Source organism: Vitis vinifera, chromosome 6 (genome assembly GCF_030704535.1).
Source record: "Vitis vinifera cultivar Pinot Noir 40024 chromosome 6, ASM3070453v1".
Classification (NCBI taxonomy): domain Eukaryota; kingdom Viridiplantae; phylum Streptophyta; class Magnoliopsida; order Vitales; family Vitaceae; genus Vitis; species Vitis vinifera.
In genome coordinates, this window is record NC_081810.1 from 14,042,048 (window position 1) to 14,067,165 (window position 25,118).

At 32.9% G+C, this 25,118-nt stretch overlaps 1 protein-coding gene across 1 annotated transcript; it reads left to right on the forward strand.

Moving 5' to 3' along the window:
- Positions 1–12,695: 12,695 nt before the first annotated feature.
- Positions 12,696–15,287, forward strand: LOC100263377 (aluminum-activated malate transporter 2). Its single transcript, XM_002279286.4, has 6 exons — positions 12,696–13,094; positions 13,243–13,383; positions 13,498–13,770; positions 13,988–14,100; positions 14,178–14,321; positions 14,591–15,287. Exons 1-6 carry the CDS (start codon positions 12,809–12,811, stop codon positions 15,071–15,073), a joined length of 1,440 nt encoding a protein of 479 aa, XP_002279322.1. The 5' UTR covers positions 12,696–12,808; the 3' UTR covers positions 15,074–15,287.
- Positions 15,288–25,118: the final 9,831 nt, after the last annotated feature.

Consider the following 25,118-nt stretch of genomic DNA (forward strand, 5'->3'; position numbering starts at 1 on the left):
ATACAAAATTCAAATTAAAATCATATGGAAAATTATTTGTCATAAATATATAATGGGTTAAATATAATATTTTTCCACGAGTACAAATTTCATCTCTAAAAAAAGTCATTTTTGCTATAAAAATAAATTTTGTTGAAAAAATCTTCTTTTTTCTATAAAAATTTATTTGTGCCTAAAATTATGGTAGCAAAATGTGAAATTTGTTGTAGTGAACTAATGAAAACAATCCTAGTTCTCACAAATTGATTTTGACATGAAAATTCAGTAATTCAATTATTTTGACAAAAAAAAGAAGGTAAATAATTTTGCTATTGGATTGTTCATGTTTATTTGAAGAAAATAACAATAACCAGGAGCATAACTTTAATATGACAAATCAAATGTAACTTTTGACCAAGCTATTTCAATACAATATTTTTTCTGCATGAGAAATAATTTATTTGTACTCATTTATTATTTTATTTATTCATTTATGTATTATTGTATTTATTTATATATTTATTTTAACAATTTATCGATAATTGTTTATAAATATATATAGAGTGGGATTATCATGACTAGTAAACCTAGGATGTCTCATAATTTATTTTTGCTCTTATTTATTTTGTGCCTTGTGTCATATGTCATCAATAGTGAAGATTAATTTTTTTATTTGTATTTAGCACATTTCCATTGATCAATTAATTAAGGGTTATTTGGTTAAAGGAGTTAAAATAATCCCCATATTCGCAAGAATAACCCATCCCTTAAAAGGTAGAAAAAAATGAACCGATTGAGACAAAAATACCCTTTTTTTTTTCCTCAAAGACAACTTTCCCTTTCCCTCTTATAGTAGATAAGGTTTTTATTTTTATTTTATGAGTTATTTGATTAAAAGGGTAGTTGAAAATCCAAAATTTGAAATTTAACTCTCAATCCTATTTTGGTCTCATTTAGACAAAAATGCTCTCATTATTTTCTTGTAAAAAAAAAATCTTTCTTTTAAATCCTACATGTAAATACTTGAAATGGTAAAGGGAATTTATGTCAAAAATTAGTTACTTTTTAAGTAAAAACATGAGAAGGGTTAGATTCACAAATTGAGGGATCATTTCATCATTTTAATCAATTAATTCTTCTTTTATTCGATCATCTGATTGCTCATTCTTTTTGTTTTCCTACAGGGAAAAAACCTAAGTTCTCACTATTATTTCATATATTCTTTATTCTTAGTGACAAAAAGATGTCAAAAGTGTAATCAACCAATAATTTCTTTTTTATATTATCATTTTATTTCTTTCTGTTTCCTGAAAATTTAAAACCTCATTTCACCATTGTAGGTGAAAAATAGAGACACCACTGTCACTGATATCTTCATACTCATAGTCTATATTTTATTGAAAATAACAAAGATTGGGTAATTCCAGAAGACATTCATTGTAGAGTTGTGCTACTACAAAAAATGTAGTACCCATTAGGAAGACCAAGAAAGAAGACAATTCGCTTAGGTGGAGAGGTTAAGCGCACACGATGTTGTGGTAGATGTGGTGATTATAAGCATATTAAAAAGATATGCGAACAACCAATCCCATTACATCCTAGAGATGAACATAGTTGTGTCAATATTGTTGAGAGCAATATCAACATCTTAGAATTCTCCTTACAACCACTTCATTACTCACTTTATGTTAAACCCTGTATTTCAGACTTACTAATTAATACTCAAATACAAAATCAATGCTCCCAAAATCGGGGAGATAAAAATTTTAATGATAAGTTTTTGGTTGATTTTGTGCAAAATGAGGATGTGGAAACCTGCTATAAAGAAGTATACATCCTGTGATAAACTTTGTAACCATTAATTAACAAAATATGATCTGTTTCACAAAAGAAAACATATACCACATTACAGTTTACATACCAAAACCCCATGGTTCACTAAGGGTAGCTCATACTACAAGTGTACAAAAACAAATATACATTACATCATTCCTTAAAAAATGATTTAGTCTTTGTATGATACAAAGGCAGAAGCCTCAAAACACTTTCAACGTGAACAAAACAACATCCAATCAACACAAAAGCAATGCTCAAGCATTAACTCCAACTATTGTCTTTTGACTTGTATCTAAAGGTGGAAGGGATAGGGTGAGTTCACAACTTAGTAGGAAAGTTTGTAACCATCCTATTCATATTCTTAACAACCTTGAATTAAACATATAATAACATGCATGATAAACAATTTATAGCCATTAGAAAATATGTAATAATGTCAAACATGTATGCATGTTGTTGATGGTTTCATCTCTGTTTTGTCTCATCCATCATCTCACACGTGATAAGTTGTTAACCCCTTACCAATGTACATATCAAACATTAATGATCCAAAAGATACTTGGTCATAATAATGACTATTCTAGGACTATCACCCAAGGGTAAGTCATACCCTGTGTTTTCTGGGACTCATACTCAAGGGCAGGACCAACCATGTGTCATTTAGGATTACAACCCAAGGGTAAGACCAACCTTATGTCTTTAGGGACTAAAACCCAGGGGCAAGACCAACCTCATATGCCCGCATCGGAGTGTGTACCTCGAGGGCTTTAAAGACTTTCATCTAAGGACCCACAATCCTATATAAACAATATATCGAAATATATTGCCTATAGCTTCATAGAAACACTTCCCACATATCAATCTATTATCTGGATATTATCTGTCATGATTCCATATCTTTCTTGCAATGCAACTATACCATGAAGCATTTCCTCAATACTGAACCCATGAATCCTCATATCAATACATATCCAAATATCATTGCAACATTTTAATATAATAAACTGAGAACACCAATGCATATTAAAACACTTCATGAAATCATAGTAATGACATGAAAATTTCAATAATTGCTTCAAGAAACGAAACTAAGATTCACAATGGAATGGTATAAAATTCCCTACCTTATACCAATTTCTCTTTTGCAATCCTTCTATGTGGACACCCTTAGCTATTACAAAGAATTGAAATGAAACAATGTAGTTTAGGTTTTCCAGTCATAAAAATTTCATAATTAAAGCTTGACATTCTTCCCTTATTGTTAATTTTAACAATTTGATGACTTAAATTTTCATATTCCCTAATCATCATGCTTGCAAGTTCATTAATCTAATTAAGGTGCATTGAACAATCTTTACTATGCATACTGACGTTTTCCAATTAATTAGCATACACTACTTACTCTAATTTTCCTTAAACCTAATCGATTAGCAACTCCAAGTATTCAAATAAACCTAATTAATCACAGGATTCATTAAGCTATTTTTTTTAATCAAAGCAAACCAAGCAAACAAGCATGTTGAATTTCTCATCAAGAGATATTTAAATCAAAATACTTAAAACCCTAATTAACCTTGATTTATAATTAAAACATGTTTATACCTAATGAAACTCACCTTTTAAACAAACTTTATTGCTAATTTGATCCAAAAGATCATTTGGAACCAAAATATACCAAAATCACTAAATTTATCTTTTGTCTTACATTGATTCTTCACTTTTTCTCTCTAGATCCCCTTTCTAAACTCTCTAGCTTGCAATAAAGATGGGGTTGGAAATGAGGGCTGGCAACCCTTATAAAGGGGTCCCTAATGTCATGGGGATAGAGTTCCAATGCAGCGACAAGACCTATGTGGCAACCCCTTGGGTAAAAATCAAAGGGACTCAACCTACATGCCATACATTTCAATGTCATTATGTTGATTGGTTTCATCCTACCATAAACTCTTTAGGGGAATGGCTTTAGTTCCTGACTAGTTTGTAGGAGATGACCAAGCTCCTTTTCATTGTCAAGTCCCTAATAAGTGGCAAGCTTCCCAAACTTAACTAGGTTGGCTTGTCTGAACTCTGAAGAAGCATTCCAACATCACTTATGCGCCCTTTCCCTATAACAATTCCCATTACATTAATCTCAAACCAGTTATCATACTAATTTGGATCAACACCTTCGTTACGGTCATAGACACCAAACAAACAGTCTGTGATACTCTCCCCTACCCAAGCTCTTGCATGCCCTCGTGCAAGGCTTCATGTCTTCACCAAGTGATGCCCTCGAATTCTGCTACTCCCTACGAGCCATTAATCACCAAAGGTCCATTGCTGAAACCCATTAGGCCAAAGAGGACGTCCATACCTCAAACTCAACATCTACTCATTGTGTTAACCCAATAACACCCCAGAAGTGTGCACTTAAACACCCCAGAAGTTACACCCCCACACACAACTGGAACAACTAGCAACACATTGCAATATAGAGACACCCATATTCTCTCTTAGGTCTTCATAAGTGCAACTTTGATTCATGCCATAATGCCCACCTTTGCATCATTGCAACGTTAGGCTTCATAAGCTACTTGTATTGCCATCGGGAGAGATAACTCGTTAGTCATAAACTGTTAGAAAGGAAAACCACCATGCTGGACCTTCTGCCTGCTCTGATACCACTTGTTATTAGTCTAGAGTTCCAGCATAGCAACATGACCCATGCGGCGACCCCATGGGCAAGAATGAAAGAGGTTTATCTTGCATGCCGTGCATTTCAATGCCATTATACTGACTGGTTTCGTCCTACCATGGACTCATTAGGGGAACAACTTCAGCTCCTAACCAATTTATGTAGGAGATGGCCAAACTCTTCTTCATTGCCAAGTCCCTGACTAACGACAAAGACCCTAAAATTAACCAAGTCAACCTACTTGAATTTTGAAGAAACATTCCAACATCACTTACATGCCTTTTCCTTAGAGTAATTCCCATTACATTCAACTCAAACCAATCAACAAACTAATTTGAATCAACACCTTCACTACGGTCATAAACACCAAACAAACAGTCTATGACACTAAGCTAACATTCATGAGGTGGTAGGCCCTAAGGCTACCACTAACCTCAAGTTTTCCATGGTTACAATTTAGTCCCTCTAGTTATGAGTTTTCATGCCTGCAACTGCCCATTAGTCTCTTAGATTTAAATAATTCTAATTAACCCCTAAAAACCTAATAGACATTCTTAAGTCGTTAACTAACCACACTTTACCTTAAATCAAAGTTTAATTCACAATTAAATAAGATTAACGTTAAACTAGTTTTAGTCTTTAATTAAGAAAGTTTAAGGTTAAGTATTAAGATAATCATTATTGTTTATTTAATTCATTATTACTACATATTACACTTTAATAGTGTTACCATAGATTTTTTATTTTATTTTTGGATGATTTAGCTATGTATCTACACATTATATATATAAGGGCATGAAAGAACTTGTGGGTCTATTTTTTTTTGCATATGCTTACAATTATTTTTTTGAATGATGGATTGAAATTTTAAGTTTTATCATATGAATTATTTGTTTATGTTTAACTATGGTTAAGTTGACAATCATTGTATTAACCTAAACTAAATAGTGGTTGAGTTGCATTAACAAATAACTTAACTATGGTTAAATTTGCAGTCATTGCATTAACATGAACTTAACTATATTTGAGTTGCATTAACAAAGAACTTAACTATGATTAAGTTCACAATCATAATTTTCACTTGAACTTAACAGTGGTTGAGTTGCATTAACAAAGAACTTAACTATGATTAAGTTCATAATCATAATTTTCACCTGAACTTAATAGTTGTTAAGTTGCATTAACAAATAATTTAATTATGGTTAAGTTGACAGTCATTGCAATAACCTGAACTTAATAATTGTTGAGTTGCATTAATAAAAAATTTAACCATGGTTAAGTTCACAATCATAGTTACACTACAAAAATTATAACTTTAATCATAAAGTAAAATTCATCCAAAATAACAATCAACCCTCAACAACATATAAACCCATTATATAGTCAAATACAAACCCATTACATAGGCAAAATTTTGAAGTAGATTAATATAGTTACCATTTTTTCTCAAAATCAATCCATACAAGCATTGGTTAGTGAGTTGAATGGATGATCATGCATTAAGTATTTTGAATATTTAATTAAAAACATTCCATAATCACCACTGCATGAAACATAAGTAATCAAAATTAATATTGTTAAAAAAAAAAAATATTGTATAAGACATAAAGGTGAAGTGATATGATGAAAGTTTAGATATTCGTTTACTTACTCATATTCTTGTTAAGGAACATCATGCAACTATTCAATGTCCCACTATTGTAGGATCATTGGTTTCCCCATAATATGATGCAACAAGCAAAATACATGGTAACAATTTAGTTAAAGGTATGAAGGCGCCTTTCAATCAATTATCAATGTTAATGCTTACCAATAAGTCATACACAAATATTCTCATTTGAGTAAGGTGAACTACTCACAATACCCAATGTATACTTCAAGCATTAATAGGGACATAGATGATGTCCACCTCAGACCATTTCATGGAAGGAACTAGATAAAGCCTATTCGCATAGCCAACAAGAATATCATTTGTTTGCATTTGGAATTGATTCCATTTTTTAGCATGTTTCTCCCACCTTGCTTTAATATTTTTCTATACAAGAAAATGTAAAAAAAAAAGTTAAACTAACAAAATTCATCTAGTAATATGAGGGCCAACAGTAATAAGAAACTATACATACCTAAAACATTGTGTTTGTGGTGGTAAAATTTTGAGAAAATGAATGAGGCTTTTCTATTCTCCAATTACGAAAAAGTAGAAAGCAATATCAATATGCTAGTCAACATATACAGAAAAAAAAAGCATTAGTTATACTATTCCATTAAAATATCAATATACTAATAAGTAAAAACAAAGACAATAAGAACACTTACAAACCGTGTCTTTAAGCCATGAACCATGTTGAACTAGTGACTGAAACCATTCTTGGTCTGCATACAAGTAATCAATATCAACCATAGACCTTAGTGTATTAATATAGCAAAAAACCACGGTCAAGTAAAGAATTGGCCAAAAAGGAACTATTACAAGTTTGAATTAAAGATAAATTACCCTTGTTGAAGACTTAACCACTTATGAAAGGCTTCTCTTACTTTATCTGAAAATAGATTGCAAACGATTAAAGTTAAATGGTCTTTTTCCTTCTTTTCTTATAAATAAATGTATGATAGTGAAGTTACCTTAGTTGAAGTTGGGATAGAATGATCCTCTTTCTTCTTATTTTCCATTACAATAGTAGCAACAACAACAACAACAACAGTAGCATATGCATTGGCTTCAATTGGGTCATCTTCATTTTTTAAGCTTCCCATAGTATCATGTTCTAAGGTTGTTGGTTAGCTTAAAACTTTTGGAGGAACACCATCTACTGAATCTAACTTATTCAAATACTTGTAATAATCTTGTTGACATATTTCCGAAGTAGGTTTAAGTAGCGAACACAAGGATAACTATCAAATTCAAGTTAAATAATTTAATCAACAAATATAAACATATATAAGTATATAAGTGACAATACTATCAAAATATAAGGTAAAAAAATTACTTACATTGGAGTCTAAAAAAATTTGTTGGAGCTCAATGAACCTCGGTGTGGAAGTAGCACTCCAATTTAATATCCATGGGCAACTTTTACTAACATGATTAACATATTTTATTCCGATAATCGAAATAGCCTCATATACCCAAACTTGGAAGACATGGAAATCCAATTAGACTATATGCCTCTTGAGCTATATTGCCCTTTTGTTGTTTCTTATCTTGGTATTTTTACACTCGATTCTCTTAAGGCTTGTTGTAGCCCAGAAAGCATTCTTTCAAACAAATTCTACCCCATGAATACTTATTAAAAACTTTCAAACATTCAACAAGACCAACCCATTGCATGTTTTATTAATTTTTTCCCTTCTTTCCCAAGTAGAACATGCTTGAGAAAGTATAATAAGGCTAACTTCACCATGTATTCATCTTTAAGATTATCAAACTTTTTCTCTTGCTTTTTTTTTTTTTTTCACTTCACCAAAAGAAAGAAAAACTTTTTACAAATGATCATTATGCACTTTGTTTTCATCATTAAAGTAAGCATCCTTTATTCTCAATGATGTTTGATTATGCTGAGAGATGAGACCAAAACTTGACTAGTAATCAATCCAAACTCATCTTGACCAAATCTTAATCCCTTCGAGATTACTAAAACCACATTTCATTATCATTCTTTATAAGACGTTGATGTAATAATATGTGGTACACAATTTGAGTTGAAAATTTAAGTTCTGGCATAAACAAAAAATGTTCAAAGCAAGAATTCTTGAACATCTCTAATTGTTTTTTTATTGAACTTCTTTTTAATATTCTCTATTATAGTAAGGTGTGATGGACATGTAGCCTTGGATGGAAAGTGCTCTTCTATAAGTATTTTAACTGTAAAACATGTCAAGGGAGTAGTAGTTTACAAATTAGATAAAATCAAGTTAGTAAAGATTTAATACAAAACTATAAATATTATATAATAACTGATTAACCTAATAAAAATTATTATTTTGGACACACTCCAATAGTTCCCAAAAATTTAAAAACATTAACTAACAAATCTAATCTTACTAAACACTATTGCATAACATCCTTAAAAAGTTCAAAAATTCCTAAAATTTCATAAATCCACTAAAGCTTATTCTTAATCACATGCCATTGCATGAAATCATTATATATTTTTTATTCACTCTACAGGCATAATTGACTATAATATAGAACTACAAAAATTATAAATATACAATTTATTATTTTGAATACATTTCAATAGTTCCCAAAATTTTAAAAGCATCAAGTAAAAAACATAAACCTACTCAAACACCATTGTTTAATACCCCTAAAATTTCTAAAAATCCCTAAAATTTCATAAATTCTCTGCAAACTTATCCCTAATTAGATGTTGTTACATTGAATATATCTGAGTCACTCTAAACACGTGATTGATAAAAATACAAAAAACTAAAACAATATTAATATGCAATCTATTATTTTTCAACACACTTTAATAGTTTCCAAATATTTTCAAACGCCAACCAACAATTCTAAATTTATTCACTCCAAATACATAACTGATAATAATGGAGAACTAAAAAATATAAAAAAAAATTTATAAATATACAATTTTATATTTTGAATACACTTAAAAGTTCCTAAATTTTTGTATATCCTCTTTAAAAATTCAAAAAATTTATAAAATGTAAAGCTTGCATTCACCGGTTTAGTAGATTCAATTCTCTCTTCTATGGGTAATCGAGATTTTTGCTCAATAGCTTCACTTTCCTTTTCTGTTTGCAATTGGGATTTTTGTTTTTTTTGCCACCATTTTAAACCTCTTTATCTTATCACTTTTCAATGAACTCATTTTTTCTTTCGTGCTTGAAGATATAATATGAGATAACTTGACAAAAATATAATAAGAATTTTTCTAGGAATTAGAAATGAAACAGAGGATGAGACATGAAAATTTTCTAAAGTTTAGGATTGACAGATAAGAAATTTTCTAGGGTTTCTAAAGGAAAGATAAGTTTTCTACTTTGTGCACCTAAAATAAGATAATTAAGTAGAAGAAGATGATAAAGGAAAGATGAGGAGCCCATTCTATACACCACACCTAAAGGAAGAAAATGAAGCAAAAGAAGAAAAGTTCCAAGTGTTGGAGGGAAATAAAAGGAAGGGCATTTTTGTCTCAATAAATAATTTTTTTTTTTGCTTTTTAATAGGTGAGTTATTCTTGCAAATATGAGGGTTATTTTAACCCCTTTAACCAAATAACCTATTAAATAATTTCCCAAATTGCATTCATTTACTTGGTGAGGAGTGATATGTTTTAAGCAGAATGAGTATTGGGTAACCAAACTCCTTGACCAATTCACGTATAATCTGCAGACTTTTGAGAGTAATGTGATATTTTACATAGTTTCTATTCTTTTTAAGACTTTATTTCTTATTTTATCCTTATTTAAAAATAATAAAAGAGTTGTCAAATAAAAATCAATTTTATAAATTAATAAACAATTATTTTCAAATCAAAATCAAATTGACGCAAAAGAAAACCAAAAAGAGCGTGGCAGTGCCAGATCTCGTGGTAGGGTCCACGGCCACGTTAGCATATTTGCTCCAGCAAATGTTGCAGTATGATATCCAGTGTACACATTAATCAAAAGTGAATGTCATCCCATCATTCACGTCATAACCCTATCAATGCAGTAGTAGTCAGAGTAAAGGTTGCCATGTCTTTCCAATGGAAGAATTGAATCGTATTATACTATTGAGTATAGCACAACTGATTATATTTTTCCGGAAGAAGCTCAGTTGTATTATGATTTGATTAAAGGGCTTTGATATTTTTATTGTAATTTTTTCATGAATTTAGAATCCATTCGATGATCTTTTTGAAAAACATTTTCAATTTAAAAAATATTTTTTTTTAAAAAAAAGATATTTGATAAAGTAATTTTTCTGAAAATATTAAAAAAAACACTTTTATTAAAAATATTTTAAATAAAAATATTGTTGAATGTACTCTTAGAATATAATTTGACAATAATTCTAAGAAACATTTCTATTTAATACTTGAAAGATAAAAAATTTGAACCATTATAAATGATAGAAATAAGTGTTAAAATCATTACCAATCGCATTCGTAATCAACTTTTTTTGTTATTTTATCCTTATTGTTCCGATAGTTAATTTCATTACTTTTGATTAAATTATTATTATTCTTTGCAATAAAAATATGTTACTTTTAGAGATTGATTATTTATAACATTCACTATTGATATATTCAATATTTAATTTCGTGGCACGTCACCTTTTGTTTTATCAAACCAACTTCAACCCTATATGAGTACAGTAGAGACTTATTATAATCGGATCGCTCAAATCCAATAATTTAATGTAGGTTTTTGGGGACAGGGAATAATGGAAAGCCAGCTGCTCCCATCTCTGAAGGCCATAAAGTCCAAAGGATTAAGAGAACACAAGAAAGAATATTCCTGATTTGAAAGAGGACTAACACAAGCACTCTAACCTTTCACTTTCATGGTGAAAATTTTGAACCAAAGCAGGGAGAAATGATAACAAGGAGAAAATAAAAATTGAAAAAATAAAATTAAGATGTGTTTGGATAATTTTTTTGTTTTTGTTTTTAAAAATAAAGAATGAAAACACAGGATCACCATCCTACAAACTCATATTTTAACAAACCGTATTCTTTATTTTCTTTTAAAAAATTAAAGAAAATTAAAAATAAATAAAATGTTAATAATCTATTATTACATATAAAAATATTTTTAATCTTAATAAATTATTTTTAGGTACTTTTTTTTTTAAACTCATTTAACTTATTTTTTAAATTTTTTATATAAAGAATAAATAATTTGACTTTCTAACTAATTTTAATTATATTTTCTTTTTATTTTTATAATAAATCAACCATGAGATAATTAAATTCTTTGTAATTTTTTTTTTCTCTTCCTAGTATTTTCCCAAAAGCCAAATATAACATAAATAAGAAATCTAGGAGAGTCTGTAACACAGGATTGATGTTCCTGTTAGAACCCTTGCCCCTGGTTAGGAAAGGAAAATGAAAAAAAGGAGGGAGCCTGGAGGTAATAAGGAACCGGGCTTAAAGAAAACCTGATGTTGCTAAGTAGTAGCTTTGCATGTGAAGCATCCTCGTTAGGTCGGGAATCAATCATTTCAGTCAATCGTCTAAATTCCCAAATCTCCTATTAGCAGGGTTGATTGTGAGCCCGAGACATGCAGTTCATTCTATCTTGTGTTTGTTTCCAAAAGTAAAACACATTAGAATAATAACATTTTCTTCAAAATTTCTCGAACGTTTCCGAGTCTTTCCTTTTTTGGATGAATGCTGTCTTAATTAGCAAATCCTTAGATTGGCATTCAAAACATTAGAGAATGCTATGCTCCTTCCCATCTCTACACGCAGCATTCACTTTCCCAAGTGTAATAGAACGATTATTGCCAAATATTGTACACCACCATGACACTTCATATAAATAATCTGGAGAGTTTTTTCATGTTTGAAAAAGGTGAATTAATTTAGGGAATCAACAGATGCAAGACATCTGAGATCCAAAATCAGATCGACAGCAGAAGGGACAAATATATATATAATTAGGCAACAAATGATTATCAAGGAAAGTGATTTGTCGTACCAAAATTCAGGAATCAAGTTTAAGTGGATAAAATTTATATGCCCATCGAATTAAAGAGACTTGTCCTACTCGATGAGCATTAATTTTGATCACACATTAATAATGCTTTTGCATGAATCATGCTAATAATCGGATTTGAACAGTACCCTGACCGAGAGTGTTTGAACAGTGGGATACAGTTTATAGTTTATGACTTTACTGTTTACATGTTTACTTGATCCTAGGTATCAACATCACAAAGGCTATCCAAGCCATGGATCGATCTAGTACTAGAGAAGACACAGGAAAGTATGTGAAATGGCCAGGGGGAACTACTGCTGTAAAAGGCGTTGTGATGGAACTTTACTTCTAGGAATTGTGGGCTTTTTGTTTGTGGGAAACAGATATACATCCATCCAAAGTTGTATCCAATCAGTCATGGTTTGCATTGGGACCTTTGAAATTTCTTCGTACCTGCTTCGTACAAATTGACACCAGAAAACGTGCTCTTGAAATGAAATAATGTTTTTTTAAGCCCCATCTAATGCTTTTTTCTATAAATTAGAGGCATGGAGACACCATCCAAAAGCATCTTCTGCCCAAGGCCCCAAACATATCTTTCCTTTCTTCTCTCTCCCTCTTTCTCATCCTTCAGTTCGTGCAAACTTGCCTTCCATCAACAATTTAGCTATGGAGATGGAATCTGCAAGCCATGAAAAAGCGGGACTTCTCACTCGGTTGTGGACGTGCCTCAAGCCCTTGCCTGGGAAGTTAGTCTCCAAGGTGGCTGAGGTTGCTAGGAAGATCAAGAAGCTCGGACAAGATGACCCAAGAAGAGTCATTCATTCGCTAAAAGTGGGACTTGCACTCACTTTGATTTCATTATTCTACTACTCTCGGGCTCTCTACAAAGGTTTTGGTGACTCTGCAATGTGGGCTGTGATGACTGTGGTTGTAGTCCTTGAATTCTCCGTGGGTAAGTTCACAATCTCTTGAATTTCATAGCAAATACAAAAAGACAAATTCGCATTGCGTGGGGCACCTTTGTTCACCAATAAATCAGTAAAGCAAAAGAATTGTATACTGAAGGCAATATTTATGTATGCTTTTAACCTACTTTTCAGGAGCAACACTTGGAAAAGGTTTAAATAGGGGATTGGCAACATTACTAGCCGGTGCTCTAGGTGTTGGAGTTCATCACTTAGCAAGCCTATCTGGTGGGATAGGTGAGCCCATGCTTCTTGGGTTCTTTGTCTTCCTCCAAGGTAATTCTACTTTCCCACACGAAACAAGACTGAGCCCCTCTTCCAAATTTCTCAATTCTTTCATTTGTTTCAACCAGCTTATTGATTCAAAATTCTTGGCCATTTAATTTACAGCTGCAGCCTCAACTTTTGCACGATTCTTTCCTGGAATAAAGGCCAGATACGATTATGGGTGTTTGATATTTATTTTAACATTCTGCTTGGTATCAGTTGCGGGTTACCGAGACCGTGAGATATTAGAGCTGGCTCACAAAAGGATCTCTACCATTCTCATAGGTGGTGCTACATGTGTGATTATAACCATTGTCGTTTGCCCTGTATGGGCTGGTGAAGATCTTCAGAATTTAGTTGCCCTCAACTTGGAAAAGATTGGCAACTATTTAGAAGGTAGGCCAATATTCAAATTGAGGTACATGATAAATGAAGAGATGACTCTTAGTTGAGAGAAGAAAAGAAAAAGAAACCTATATTCACATATGATAATATAGAAATTGCTCAAATTAACTCTCTAAAATTAAAGTTTTAATTATTGCCTTTTTTTTTTTCTTTTTTTTGCCTTTTAATGTGAGCTTTGAAACTTACAAGAAATAAAATGAATTTACAGGATTTGGAGGTGAATATTTTAGAACATCAGAAGATGAAGAGTGTAAAGATGATAAGTCATTTCTGCAAGGATATATAAGTGTTCTCAATTCAAAAGGCAGTGAAGAAAGCTTGGTGAGTAAAAAGTTCTCTCTCCCTCTCTGAAAAATTCCTGCCTGAATATCTCTGATTTCAATCTTCTCAATTATCAGGAAAATTTTGCAAGATGGGAACCAGGTCATGGTCGATTCCGATTTCGTCATCCATGGAAACAGTACCTGAAAATTGGAACCTTAACTCGCCAATGTGCCTACCGCATCGAAGCACTTAATGGCTACCTTAACTCTGGGTTTCAGGTATTCTAATACAAATACATATCACCTGTTCTTCACTTCTTCTTCAAGAACCTGCAGAAATACCATTTAACAAGATGAAAGATTCAAAAGCAATAACCAAAATGTTTGTTATATTGCAGTTGAACCCATATGTAGACAATAACCTAAATAAAACTGGGCATCTTTATGCCTATATGGGTAAAATAATAGAACAATCAAATTTTGCCAACATGTACACATAGAGTTGCCTCCTCAACTGAACCAAATATCTTGTGCAATATTTGTTGCAGGCACCAACTGAAATTCGAAGCAAAATTAAGGACGTATGCACAATGATGAGCTTGGAATCTGGCATGGCGTTAAACGAATTAGCACTGGCAGTCAAAAAAATGACCAGGCCAACCTCTGCTGACCCCCACATTGAGAAATCGGAAACGGCTGCTAAAACTCTAAAAACCTTACTCAAATCAGGCATCTGGGAAGATACTGACTTCTTAGAAGTAATAAAGGTTGCAACAGTAGCTTCACTACTAATTGATGTCACAAACTGCACCCAAAAAATTGCTGAGTCTGTTCATGAACTTGCCTCCATTGCGCACTTCAAGAGTGTAGATCCAACTGTATCGCCAGAAAAATCACAGTTAAGTCAGGTAAAATTGGCTGCCAAGGTAGACTGCCCCCAAGTTAGTATAACAGTTCGCGAATCGAGTCCAAGTTCAAAAGAAAGTGGGAATTCACTGGCACCAACAGCCGTTCCACGTGTGGTGTTGTAAATACGTTTTACTGACATGTAACCAATACATAATACTGAAACTGAATTATTCAAGCTTAGGCATGTGAGTAAAAGTATTATAACAATTAATGAGGACTTCGACAGGGAAATCCTCTAACATGCAAATTTCTTTTCCTCTATGTTGTACTAAATAAATGTTCTTCTGTCAGCCATATATTCCCTTCTATTAATATTTTTTCCCCTTTGAAATAGGATTCCAGGATTTAATTCCTTAGCCTCCAAATTATTGCTTTAGCAGTTTTACGTTCTATAGGTCTGGGCTCAAGCAACTTAAGTCCGAAGATACCTGGCATTAAGTTCCTGTTCACTCGCTCAAGAACTGGCACCTAAAATTACTTTGTGCCTAGAATGAAATAGCTGACATTTGAATGAAAAAGAAATCTGGCTAATTCAGTAAAATAACATTGCTCTGGCATAGCGTATAGGAGATCTTCACAAAATTGATATTGCGCATGTATATTCATCTCAAAAAGCACTAACTAATAATAGGCAGTGATGACCTTTAATACTTCTATTTATTTACAGCATAGCTGGTCATATATCCAATTTGTCTATTTCTAGTGAGACGTCTGTGCTGGATTTTGTGGTATGGGCAGTAATATTTGACATGGACCCGCTTCTTCCTTGTTGCTTTTTTCCCTTCCCTTTTGTTTTCAAATCTAACCGAGCTTTGAATTAGCAAACATCCTTTCGATCACAGGCTTAAGGAATAATTTCTGTTAGAAAATTAGGTCCTCCAACCATTCATGAATTCTTGTAATGCATGTTTCAAAATTCTATGCTGAATTCATATTGAGAATGTAAACATTTAGACAAGCACCCTAATTGAAGTAGTGTTTAACATGTAAAATTGATACTTGAAAGGGTCATGTTCTCTTAATTTACCAAAGCACTGGATGTATTATACAGAAAATTCAACTATATTTTTACCCCAAGGAATCAAACTTCTAGTTCTGGTTAGTATGATTAGTTGGTCTTGAATTTGGGGGTCCAATAACAATGTTGGATCCAGGAAAAAGAAGATTTTCTTGCGAAATTCTTCAGATTCTAGCTATCAGTCAGAATCATAAGTGAACCTGAAACAGGAATAGGAGAAGAAATTAATTCCTCTCACACACTGCCACAAATGGAATGGTAATGACTTAAGAGTTGATAACGTTCAAGTTAACTTAAATGAGATGTTGTGCCCCTATACTTTTTATATAATATGGAAAAAAGTAAAGGCACTGAGGTGGGTAGGAAAAGTTCAAAACCACTGATGCTATGATGTGCATCTTGATTTATGAAGAACGCAGAACAATGTGAACATTACTAGGCCGAGTGCTTTCTGAATGTAACCTTTTTAAGAACAAAGCATTACCACTATCTTTGCAATTCATTATGTGTAAATAATGGGCTTCTAGATCCAATGAAAAGACAGATGCTTAATGTTTGAACATATTTATTTCTTGGGTTATTTTTCATAGCTCTGATTTAACCCTCCTAATACACTGAGGGATAGTCAACTTGGCCTTCAGCTTTCAAAAAGTGGCGGCCGCACATTTTTGGGAAATCACTTCCTTGTAAACCATTTCCACAACTCGTAAAAGACTTGTTTCCACCACTTACAGTCAACTGCACTTAGTAGATTCATTTCACTATTCAATGATTCTGAGTTTACTTAGTTAATTATTATCGTCTTGCGGCTGTCACACTACATTTCTTTTCCTCTTGTACACCCCCTTCCAACTTTATATCAAGTTGCACCAGGCGTGTGTACCAAATGGTCTCGTGCAAATGATTATTAGTTCATGAAATTTCTCAATTGTTGGCAACTAATTCAACTTTTGGTGAATGGATTCATCACGTTTAGTACTACGTTAACAAAGCTCAAATTCTTAATATTACTTTTGAGCCACTTTTCTACTAATCGAGGTACGACCCAGTAAGTGCACTACATCCTTCTTGTTCTTAATAAATAATATGATTTCTTTCCAATAAATTATCTTATTTTCAAAGATAAGAAATGATGGTGTGGAAGAAATAATAATTAGCACTAAATTTTACTGTCAGACAAAAACTGAATTCTGAAGAGTCAAACCAAGCTAGGCTGATGGAGGTCTTGCTGGTTTTAATTTGGAGGTTTTAAGCGCCAACCAAAAAATTGTGTATTAAGCTTATATCCATGGCAGTGTTATGTTAGTATAATGGTTGAACTGAAAAAGAAGATGGGAACCAATTTGAATTAGGACAATTTATTAACCCTATGCCTAGAACAGACCGAATGAAATTTAGGGTTTACTAATTTATCAATCCAGAGTCATTTCTTTTAACAAATGTAAATTAGGGCTTACCAGTCTATTAACCTTGACACAACTGAATCAGTGGAGGATTGGTTTTCATGTTGGGCCAGCCCAATTTGCTGTTCTAGTCCTGCTAATGCCTATCCAAATTTGTCCAACCACAAACCACAGCATATATACCATGTGATACTACTCACTGGACAAACCAGAGAGCACTAACCTACCCCCAAGAGGAGCTGGGGACAATGAGTTTCTTAACAATGATCAGTTTGAGTGGTGAACAGAAAAAGAATAGAAAAAGGCAAAGGTGGGGTTTGAGTTGTATCCCACTAGAATCTGAACCAACTGGCCAAAGAAAAGATTTTTTGTATTGTTTACTACTAACGGTGGAGAAATTTGCAGCAACTTTTCTATGATTTGTGAGAGCATATATCACTTTAACACATTCCCATCTATTACACTTATCAGAGCAATTCTACCTACATATCCAACTCTTCTAGGTTTTGACCTCTTATACTTATCAAGAAAATGTAAACACGTTGGCTTTTTAAGAACACTTTTTTCTTCCTTTTATATGACTGTCAAAGTGTAGGATCATGAGGTCCAAAACGAAATATAAAGCATTTAGGAGACAACCCATAATGGGCAACTCCCCATTAAGAAAGGCGTACTTCTTAAGTAATGGGTTTTATTCTTTCACTTACGGTTCTCCCCCTGGACACTTTAGACTAATACTTCAATAAAGTATGATTAATATATACTAACAAAATGTTATAATAAGGCAGCTAGGCTATGATGGATCATGATTTAAATGGTTAAAGCATCTTGAATGGGATGCTAAATAGGACGTTATCCTTGTGAAATGCAGCATTTGTATTTAGCAATGAGTGCATGGCTTCACTTATATACTTCTCATTCAAATATTTGTATCACATTAACCAATTAAATATATAAATAAAAGCATCAATACCATTCTATGGGATCAATTGTGGAAAAATTCACCTTGGGAATGCAGGACAGTGAATCAAACCACGCGAAAGTTCCCAAAAAATAAATAAAAGTAAAGCACCTTTCCACCTCAGCGCAAAAGCTCACTCACACCACAGCGTTGAAAAAACCTAGTTTAATGAGAGATTCTCAGGGATTTGTTGATTAAGACTACTACCACATAATCCACCTATACTTCCTATTCACTTTCAACTCAAGTTTTGTCCCTTGTTCTTTTTCTTCTTTCAAAAATGTCAGCTGTGGTTCTGCTTCAATAGCACTTGTTGAGTAATTATTATAACATGCAAATATAAAAGGCTTCAATGTTTAGGTTCCGCAGCTTTTGACTCCTCTATGAAGCCCAGCTGTGGTTCTGCTTCAATAGCACTTGTTGAGTAATTATTATAACATGCAAATATAAAAGGCTTCAATGTTTAGGTTCCGCAGCTTTTGACTCCTCCATGAAGCCCATCACACATATTAAACAATTTCCTAATATCTTAACAAAATGGCCCATTAATATAATAGGTGCCTAGGCGCATTTGATTTTATGGCAGACCCAGGTAGTGGATTATTACCACATCTAATACAGAAAATTTGCTACCCACCAAGAAGGAAAAAAATAGAACATATATAAAGAATTTGCTCATGTCATGCATAAACAAAATCTGATGTAATATATACAATGACTACTCTTGTAGCAGCTTTGATTTTTGGGACTAAAATGCTCCTGCTGAGTGGGACTTCGACCTGTATCCCTTGTGAGTAAAGCAGGACTTTTCTTATAATCTTTTTGGCGCATTCCTTGACACCTCGGTTTTGATCACTAATTTTTCAGGTTTGGTAAAAATAAAAGCAACACGTTTCATCTTTTGTTGTTTGAAAAAAAAGAGGAAAAAAAAAATTCAACAAATGCTCTTGAATTTATGCTTGTGTTAATGATAGTGTTTTAACTTTTGCATTCAGTAGAAGCTGTAACAGAGTTGTGGTGCTATTGAATTTTAAGTTTGAAATTAGAGTGTATTTTAAAATACTTTTATTGAATATAAATGTAATTATATGATTTTTAAAAATTTTAATTGAATAAAATTTTACTTTCTCCATGTCGTTTGAAGAATTATGAATCTCTTTAATTCTTTAAAAGATGAATATTTCATGTAGAGAAGTGTGCAGCCTAAATTTTTTTTTCTAACAAGGATTTAGGTGTTGTTTGTATTTTAATTTTTTGTTAACTTATTACTTATTTTTTAAATTTTTTTATCGAATAGAAAAAGTCAAAATATTTAGTTTTTTGTGAATGCTAAAAATAATATGTTGGTTTTTCTTGACTTCTTAATTAATAAAAATAAAATATTAAAAAAAAAAACACCTTAATACTTAACACTATTAAACATTATTTGGTTTTAATTTCTATTTAGAATTAAATATATATATAAAAAAAATACCACCTTAGTCCATTTAATACCTTTTGACCCAGTTTCAAAAATTTCCTCTTTTTTATGATGAAAAAGAGAAAAATAAAAATCTTAAATGCAACTTTATATTAACTTCCACATAGTGACTCTCCATTTATTCAAATTTGTTGATTTGTTATGACTTCTTTTTTGGTTTTTTCCCTCTAAAAATAGAATTTCTTATTATAAAAATAAAGAAAATATAGATAGAACTAGATATATCTTAATATCTTGTATGTTCCCTTACGTGATCCTAAGAGTTCATTATCATAAAATTTACAACCAAAGTGATTTTTTTAAGTGGAATTGGACATATGTTCTTATGAACAAGAGTGTTGGGAAATCTCAGATTACTACATTTCTATCTCTTAGATCATTAATGTGCATTCAATCTTATCCTAAGCTTTCTAGATCTAAGCACAACGGAAATCATAAGTGTTAGCCCAAGGGTTCTCCTAATCGGGTTTTGATGATAACAAACCATGGTTAAGTGACTAATTGGTTTAATGGTTAAGAATCTCAGGCATAAACTCGAAAATTCATCAAATGACCAAATGGATACAAGATCGAGACTTTTGGAAGACTTGTGATCATAGGAAACAAATGTAAGATGAATGCATGAGTGCACTTAAGTTTTTCATACCATTTCATGCATCTTTGAAAATTCGGTTTATCCTTTAAACTTTCAATTTCATTAAAACCCGAGTTTTATCAAATATACCTAAGGCAAAATGTTTTAAAATTGGCATAATAATTCACCTAAATACCTTGCCTAAGTGTTAGAAAAGAAAGGAATTGAAAAAGATAGGTTTTCGGGGCCAAAAGGCTCAACTGGTCGACCGGTTGCCCTTGTCCGGTCGAGAGATACCCAAAATCTTCTTTCTCACACACTCTCTCTCTCTCCTAGTAGCCTTTTCTTCTCGGTCGAGGTTCATCTTTTCTCGGTCAAGGTCCGATCGAGGTCCGGTCGAGGCAACGGTAACCTTTCAAAGCATTAAATGCTCTAACGTCTAGTGATCTGGTCGACCCCTAACTTGACCGGTCGAGGTTACCTTTTGCTGTTTTTGGCTCCCGAGCTTAAAAACCTATAAATTGAGAGCTCCCCTTCATTTATGAACAAGAGAACACTTGCAATCAATTGTCTATCTACCTGTTCTTGACTAAAAAGCTCTCATTTCTTTCTTAGTGCATTAAATCATTACTTGCATATCCTTTAATGCACTCTTGTGTGTCATCCTAGCTTTGTCTTGTATTTGAGCTATCCTAAAGCTAGGTTGAGGGATTCATTCTTGTAAAAATTGAGTGTTAAAGCCTTCAAGAGGTTTGAATCTTGAAGAGATTGTGTAAGAGCCCATTGGAGCTGGAATCCAAGTGTAAGAAGATTGGAAGCTTGGTTGAAGCTTCAAGTTAGTGGAACCTTTACTCGGTTAAGAGATTGAGGAGAGTGGATGTAGGCAAGGAAGTGCCAAACCACTACAAAACCCGAGGTTGAATTCTCTAACTCTATCTTTTTATTTTTGTTTATATTGTGCTTGAACTTGTTGTGTTTGAAAAGATTTTAAAAAACCCAATTCACCCCCCATTTTGGGTGTTTTTCTTAATTAAGCATAACCTTTATTTTCTCAATTGGTATAAGAGCTAGACCTATTGTTTTAAAGACTAAATCATCTAAGAGGAAATGGATATTCCATCAAGCTCATCTCAAACTGAAAATTTTTCAAAACATAGAGCTCCATTCTTTATGGGAACCGACTATCCCTATTGGAAAACTAGAATAACTTGGTACTTACAATCAATTGATTTAGATGTATGGGACGTCATTGAAGATGACCTAACTTTTCCCAGTAAACTAGTTGATGGAGTTTTGGTTCCAAAACCCAAGCAAGAATGGAATGAGCTTGATAGAAGAAACTTTCAATTAAATGCTAAAGTCGTTTTTACTTTGCAATGTGCTATGGATAGAAATGAATATAATAGAATATGTCAATGCAAATTGGCTAAAGAAATTTGGAGGTTGTTGAAATAACTCATGAAGGAAAAAATCAAGTAAAAGAGTCAAAAATAAATTTACTTGTTCATAACTATGAATTGTTTTCAATGAAAGAAAATAAGATTATTGTTGATATGATCACTAGGTTCACCGATATTGTCAATGGTCTAGAAGCATTGGAAAAAACCTACAAGGAATCCGAGAAGGTGATGAAGATATTGAGGTCTCTCCCATCAAAGCTACAACCAAGGAAGAAGAAGATGTTGAAGAAGAAAAACCAAGTAATGAAAATGATGATTTAACCCTCATCACAAGAAAGCTCAACAAATACATGAGAGGTGAAAGGTTTAGAGGAAGAAAGTTCACCTCTAGAAGAGATCCTTCTAAAAAGGAATCTTCATCTCATGGTGACAAGGAGAAATGGGAAGAGAAAAGAGATTTGATATGCTTCAAATGCAAAAAACCGGGACACATTAAATATGGTTGTCCTCTCTACAAGAGTGAAGCCAAGAGAAGAATGAAGAAGGCAATGATGGCCAATTGGAGTGAAAGTGAAGAATCCTCCGAAGAAGAAAAAGAGAAGGAAGTGGCAAACATGTGCTTCATGGCAATAGATGAGCTTGATAAGGTAAACTTTAACTTTAGTGATGAAGATATGCATGGTGTTTTTGAAGAATTATATGAGGGTTTTGAAAAACTTAGTTTGAAAAGTAATTTTCTTAAAAAGAAAATTCAAGAACTTGAAAAAGAATGATTCGTTCCCAATTGGTGTCTCAGCTGATTCATGTCCTCTCAATGGTCCCTGACAGTGGTGTCATTTGATACGTGTCCAGTTGGTGCTCCTTGATTGTGGTCCTCAGAAGGGAGTAATCAACAAAATTTATAACCTATTACACCATGTACTAGGATAGCCTTAGCTAGCATAGCATAGTGGCTCTAGGGTTGTTCACTGGGATGGGTTTTCACTCCACAATTGATATTACTTCAAAGATGAATTGGTGTTTTTTCATTTCAAGGTTAGCTTTAAAAGAAAACATAATCTTTGGTGGAAAAGGTTGGTTTTAAGCTAACAAAAAATAATAACTGATTTTAATTATAAAGAAAAGTGTTTCTTGGAGTTTAGATCACTAGGCTCAGGTTCCTCACACAAAAAGGAGAGTTCCGGTCACTTGTTTCTTTTCCTCGCATTAGAGAATTAACATATAGTTAATTCTCTAACCGGTATGGTACAGATGCTTCCCATTAATGGGTTCAAACACTAAATCCCTCTCACTGATGCATCTTGCAATGGCTCGTGCCTCTCACCTAGCATTTGCCATTCAAGGTGATCTTTAACCTTGGATTACCCGTCAAAAGCTCGCAAGAGATAACTAATGGATGTCTCATTGGAGTCCAAAAGCTTACCAAGTGTTGGCTATTCTAGAAAATCCTACCTTTAAACCACCTCCCAAAGGCTCGCAAGAGATAAACTAGTGTATCTCAATGGACAGAGATCACTTGCCTTACCAAGTGTTGGCCTAGGTGATTTAAAGACATTTTAAGTTAACTAAAAAGATAAAAACCATTAACGGGTCACACTTTCTCTTCATTAAAAACTAAAACAACAAAACTTCCAATTTATGCATGAGGAGACTTACCCAGATTTCTTCACTCCAAGAGACGAAGAGCCTAGCCTCTCATCCTCTGAGAAAACATCCTCAGAGTTTGATTGGCTAGAAAGAAAAATAACGAGAAAACAAAAGTATGAAGGAAAAACAGAGCAAGTGCTCTGTAAAAGATATTTCTTTTTCTCGTCGATTACATGATTATTGTCTCTGAGAACAAGCTCCCGAGAGTCGATTATATGATTATGATTTAAAGAAAATTACAAAACTATATATAAGGGGTTATTCACCCTTTGTTCTTACTTAAAGACTAAGGAATCCTATGATAGGTGGGTTACAAGGAGAGTTTGGGGATTTAGACATCAAATATCTAAAGCAAAAATTCTCAAAATGTTGGTCGCAAATATCGGGAAGCTTCAGAAGAAATTCCACAGCAAGAGGGTTACGAAATTTCGCAGCAAAAGGACAACATTTTCGAGCCCAAGGTTGATTTCGCAGCCGTGCAAAATTCTTCCTTCAGCTTGGAGTGATCGGATTCCAATGGCTGTAACTCATTCATATCAACTCCGAATCGCGCACCGTTTGACGCATTGGATTATTGACTTCCTGAGATTTGAAACGACATATAGCATGCATAAATTGAACTCCAGGAAGTGCTCCAAAAGTGGCTGACACGAATGTCATCTAGAATGCTTCATGTTAGATTTCTCTTTGCTTCCCCTCCTTGCATTCCGGATTTGCTTATGGCAAAGGACTTCAAACCTTCTGTTTTTCATGTTTCTGAGCTTTCCATTGCTTTGCCATGGATTCCAAAGAACTCTCCTCAATCTTGGATTGCTTTGGTGATTAAATTACTAACAAAAACACCAAAACTTACACACTTTGATTAGAAATGATTGCAAAGGTCCTTAATATGTTAATTGGGTTAAAAGGTAATAACTACTACTCAAAAGTGTTTAAAAGAGTTAATTACAAGCTATCAAATAACACTTTTTGAGTAGTAATCAAAGAACTAGAAGAAGGGAAAGAAAATTTTCAATTGTTGAAATGTCTAAAACTCATCTTGAAAAAGAAAATGAGATTTTGAGAAATGAAAATGAGATTTTGAAAAAGAAAAATGAATGGTTAACTTCCTTTCTTTCAATTTTCTCTTATGAACAAAAATCTTTTGAAATGATCTTAGTTGGCCAAAAATGTGTTTTTGACAAACAAAGGCTAGGATTCAAATCTTCAAAAAATCAAAATTATTTTAAAAACTACTTTGTAAGAGAATCCGCAAGTGCAAGTCCTTCTACCACTTGCAAGTTTTGTGGAAGAGGAGGGCACATTAGTAGTACATGTCCCTTAAGAAATGGTTCTCAAAAGAATTCAAATGCTAAAGTTAAAAAGGTTTGGGTTGAGAAATCCAAGGTCACTAACCCTCAAGGACCTAAAAAGATATGGGTACCTAAATCAACTTAAATTTTATTTTGTAGGGTTCAAAGAAGGATAAGTGGTTCTTGGATAGTGGATGCTCAAGACACATGACCAGGGATGAATCCAAGTTTGCTTTCCTTATAAAGAGAAATGGAGGATACGTTACCGTTGGAGACATTGCACAAGGAAGGATCATTGGTCAAGGCAACATTGGTAATGACACATTCTCTCTTATTGAAAGTGTTTTATTAGTGGATGGTTTAAAACATAATCTTTTGAGCATAAGTCAACT

Coding starts and splice junctions, on each gene's coding strand:
- LOC100263377 (XM_002279286.4), top strand. CDS start 12,809: ATGGAGATGGAATCTGCAAGCCATGAAAAAGCGGGACTTCTCACTCGG. Junction 13,384..13,497: donor GTTCTTTGTCTTCCTCCAAG/GTAATTCTACTT, acceptor TTTAATTTACAG/CTGCAGCCTCAACTTTTGCA. Junction 14,101..14,177: donor AAGGCAGTGAAGAAAGCTTG/GTGAGTAAAAAG, acceptor CTCAATTATCAG/GAAAATTTTGCAAGATGGGA.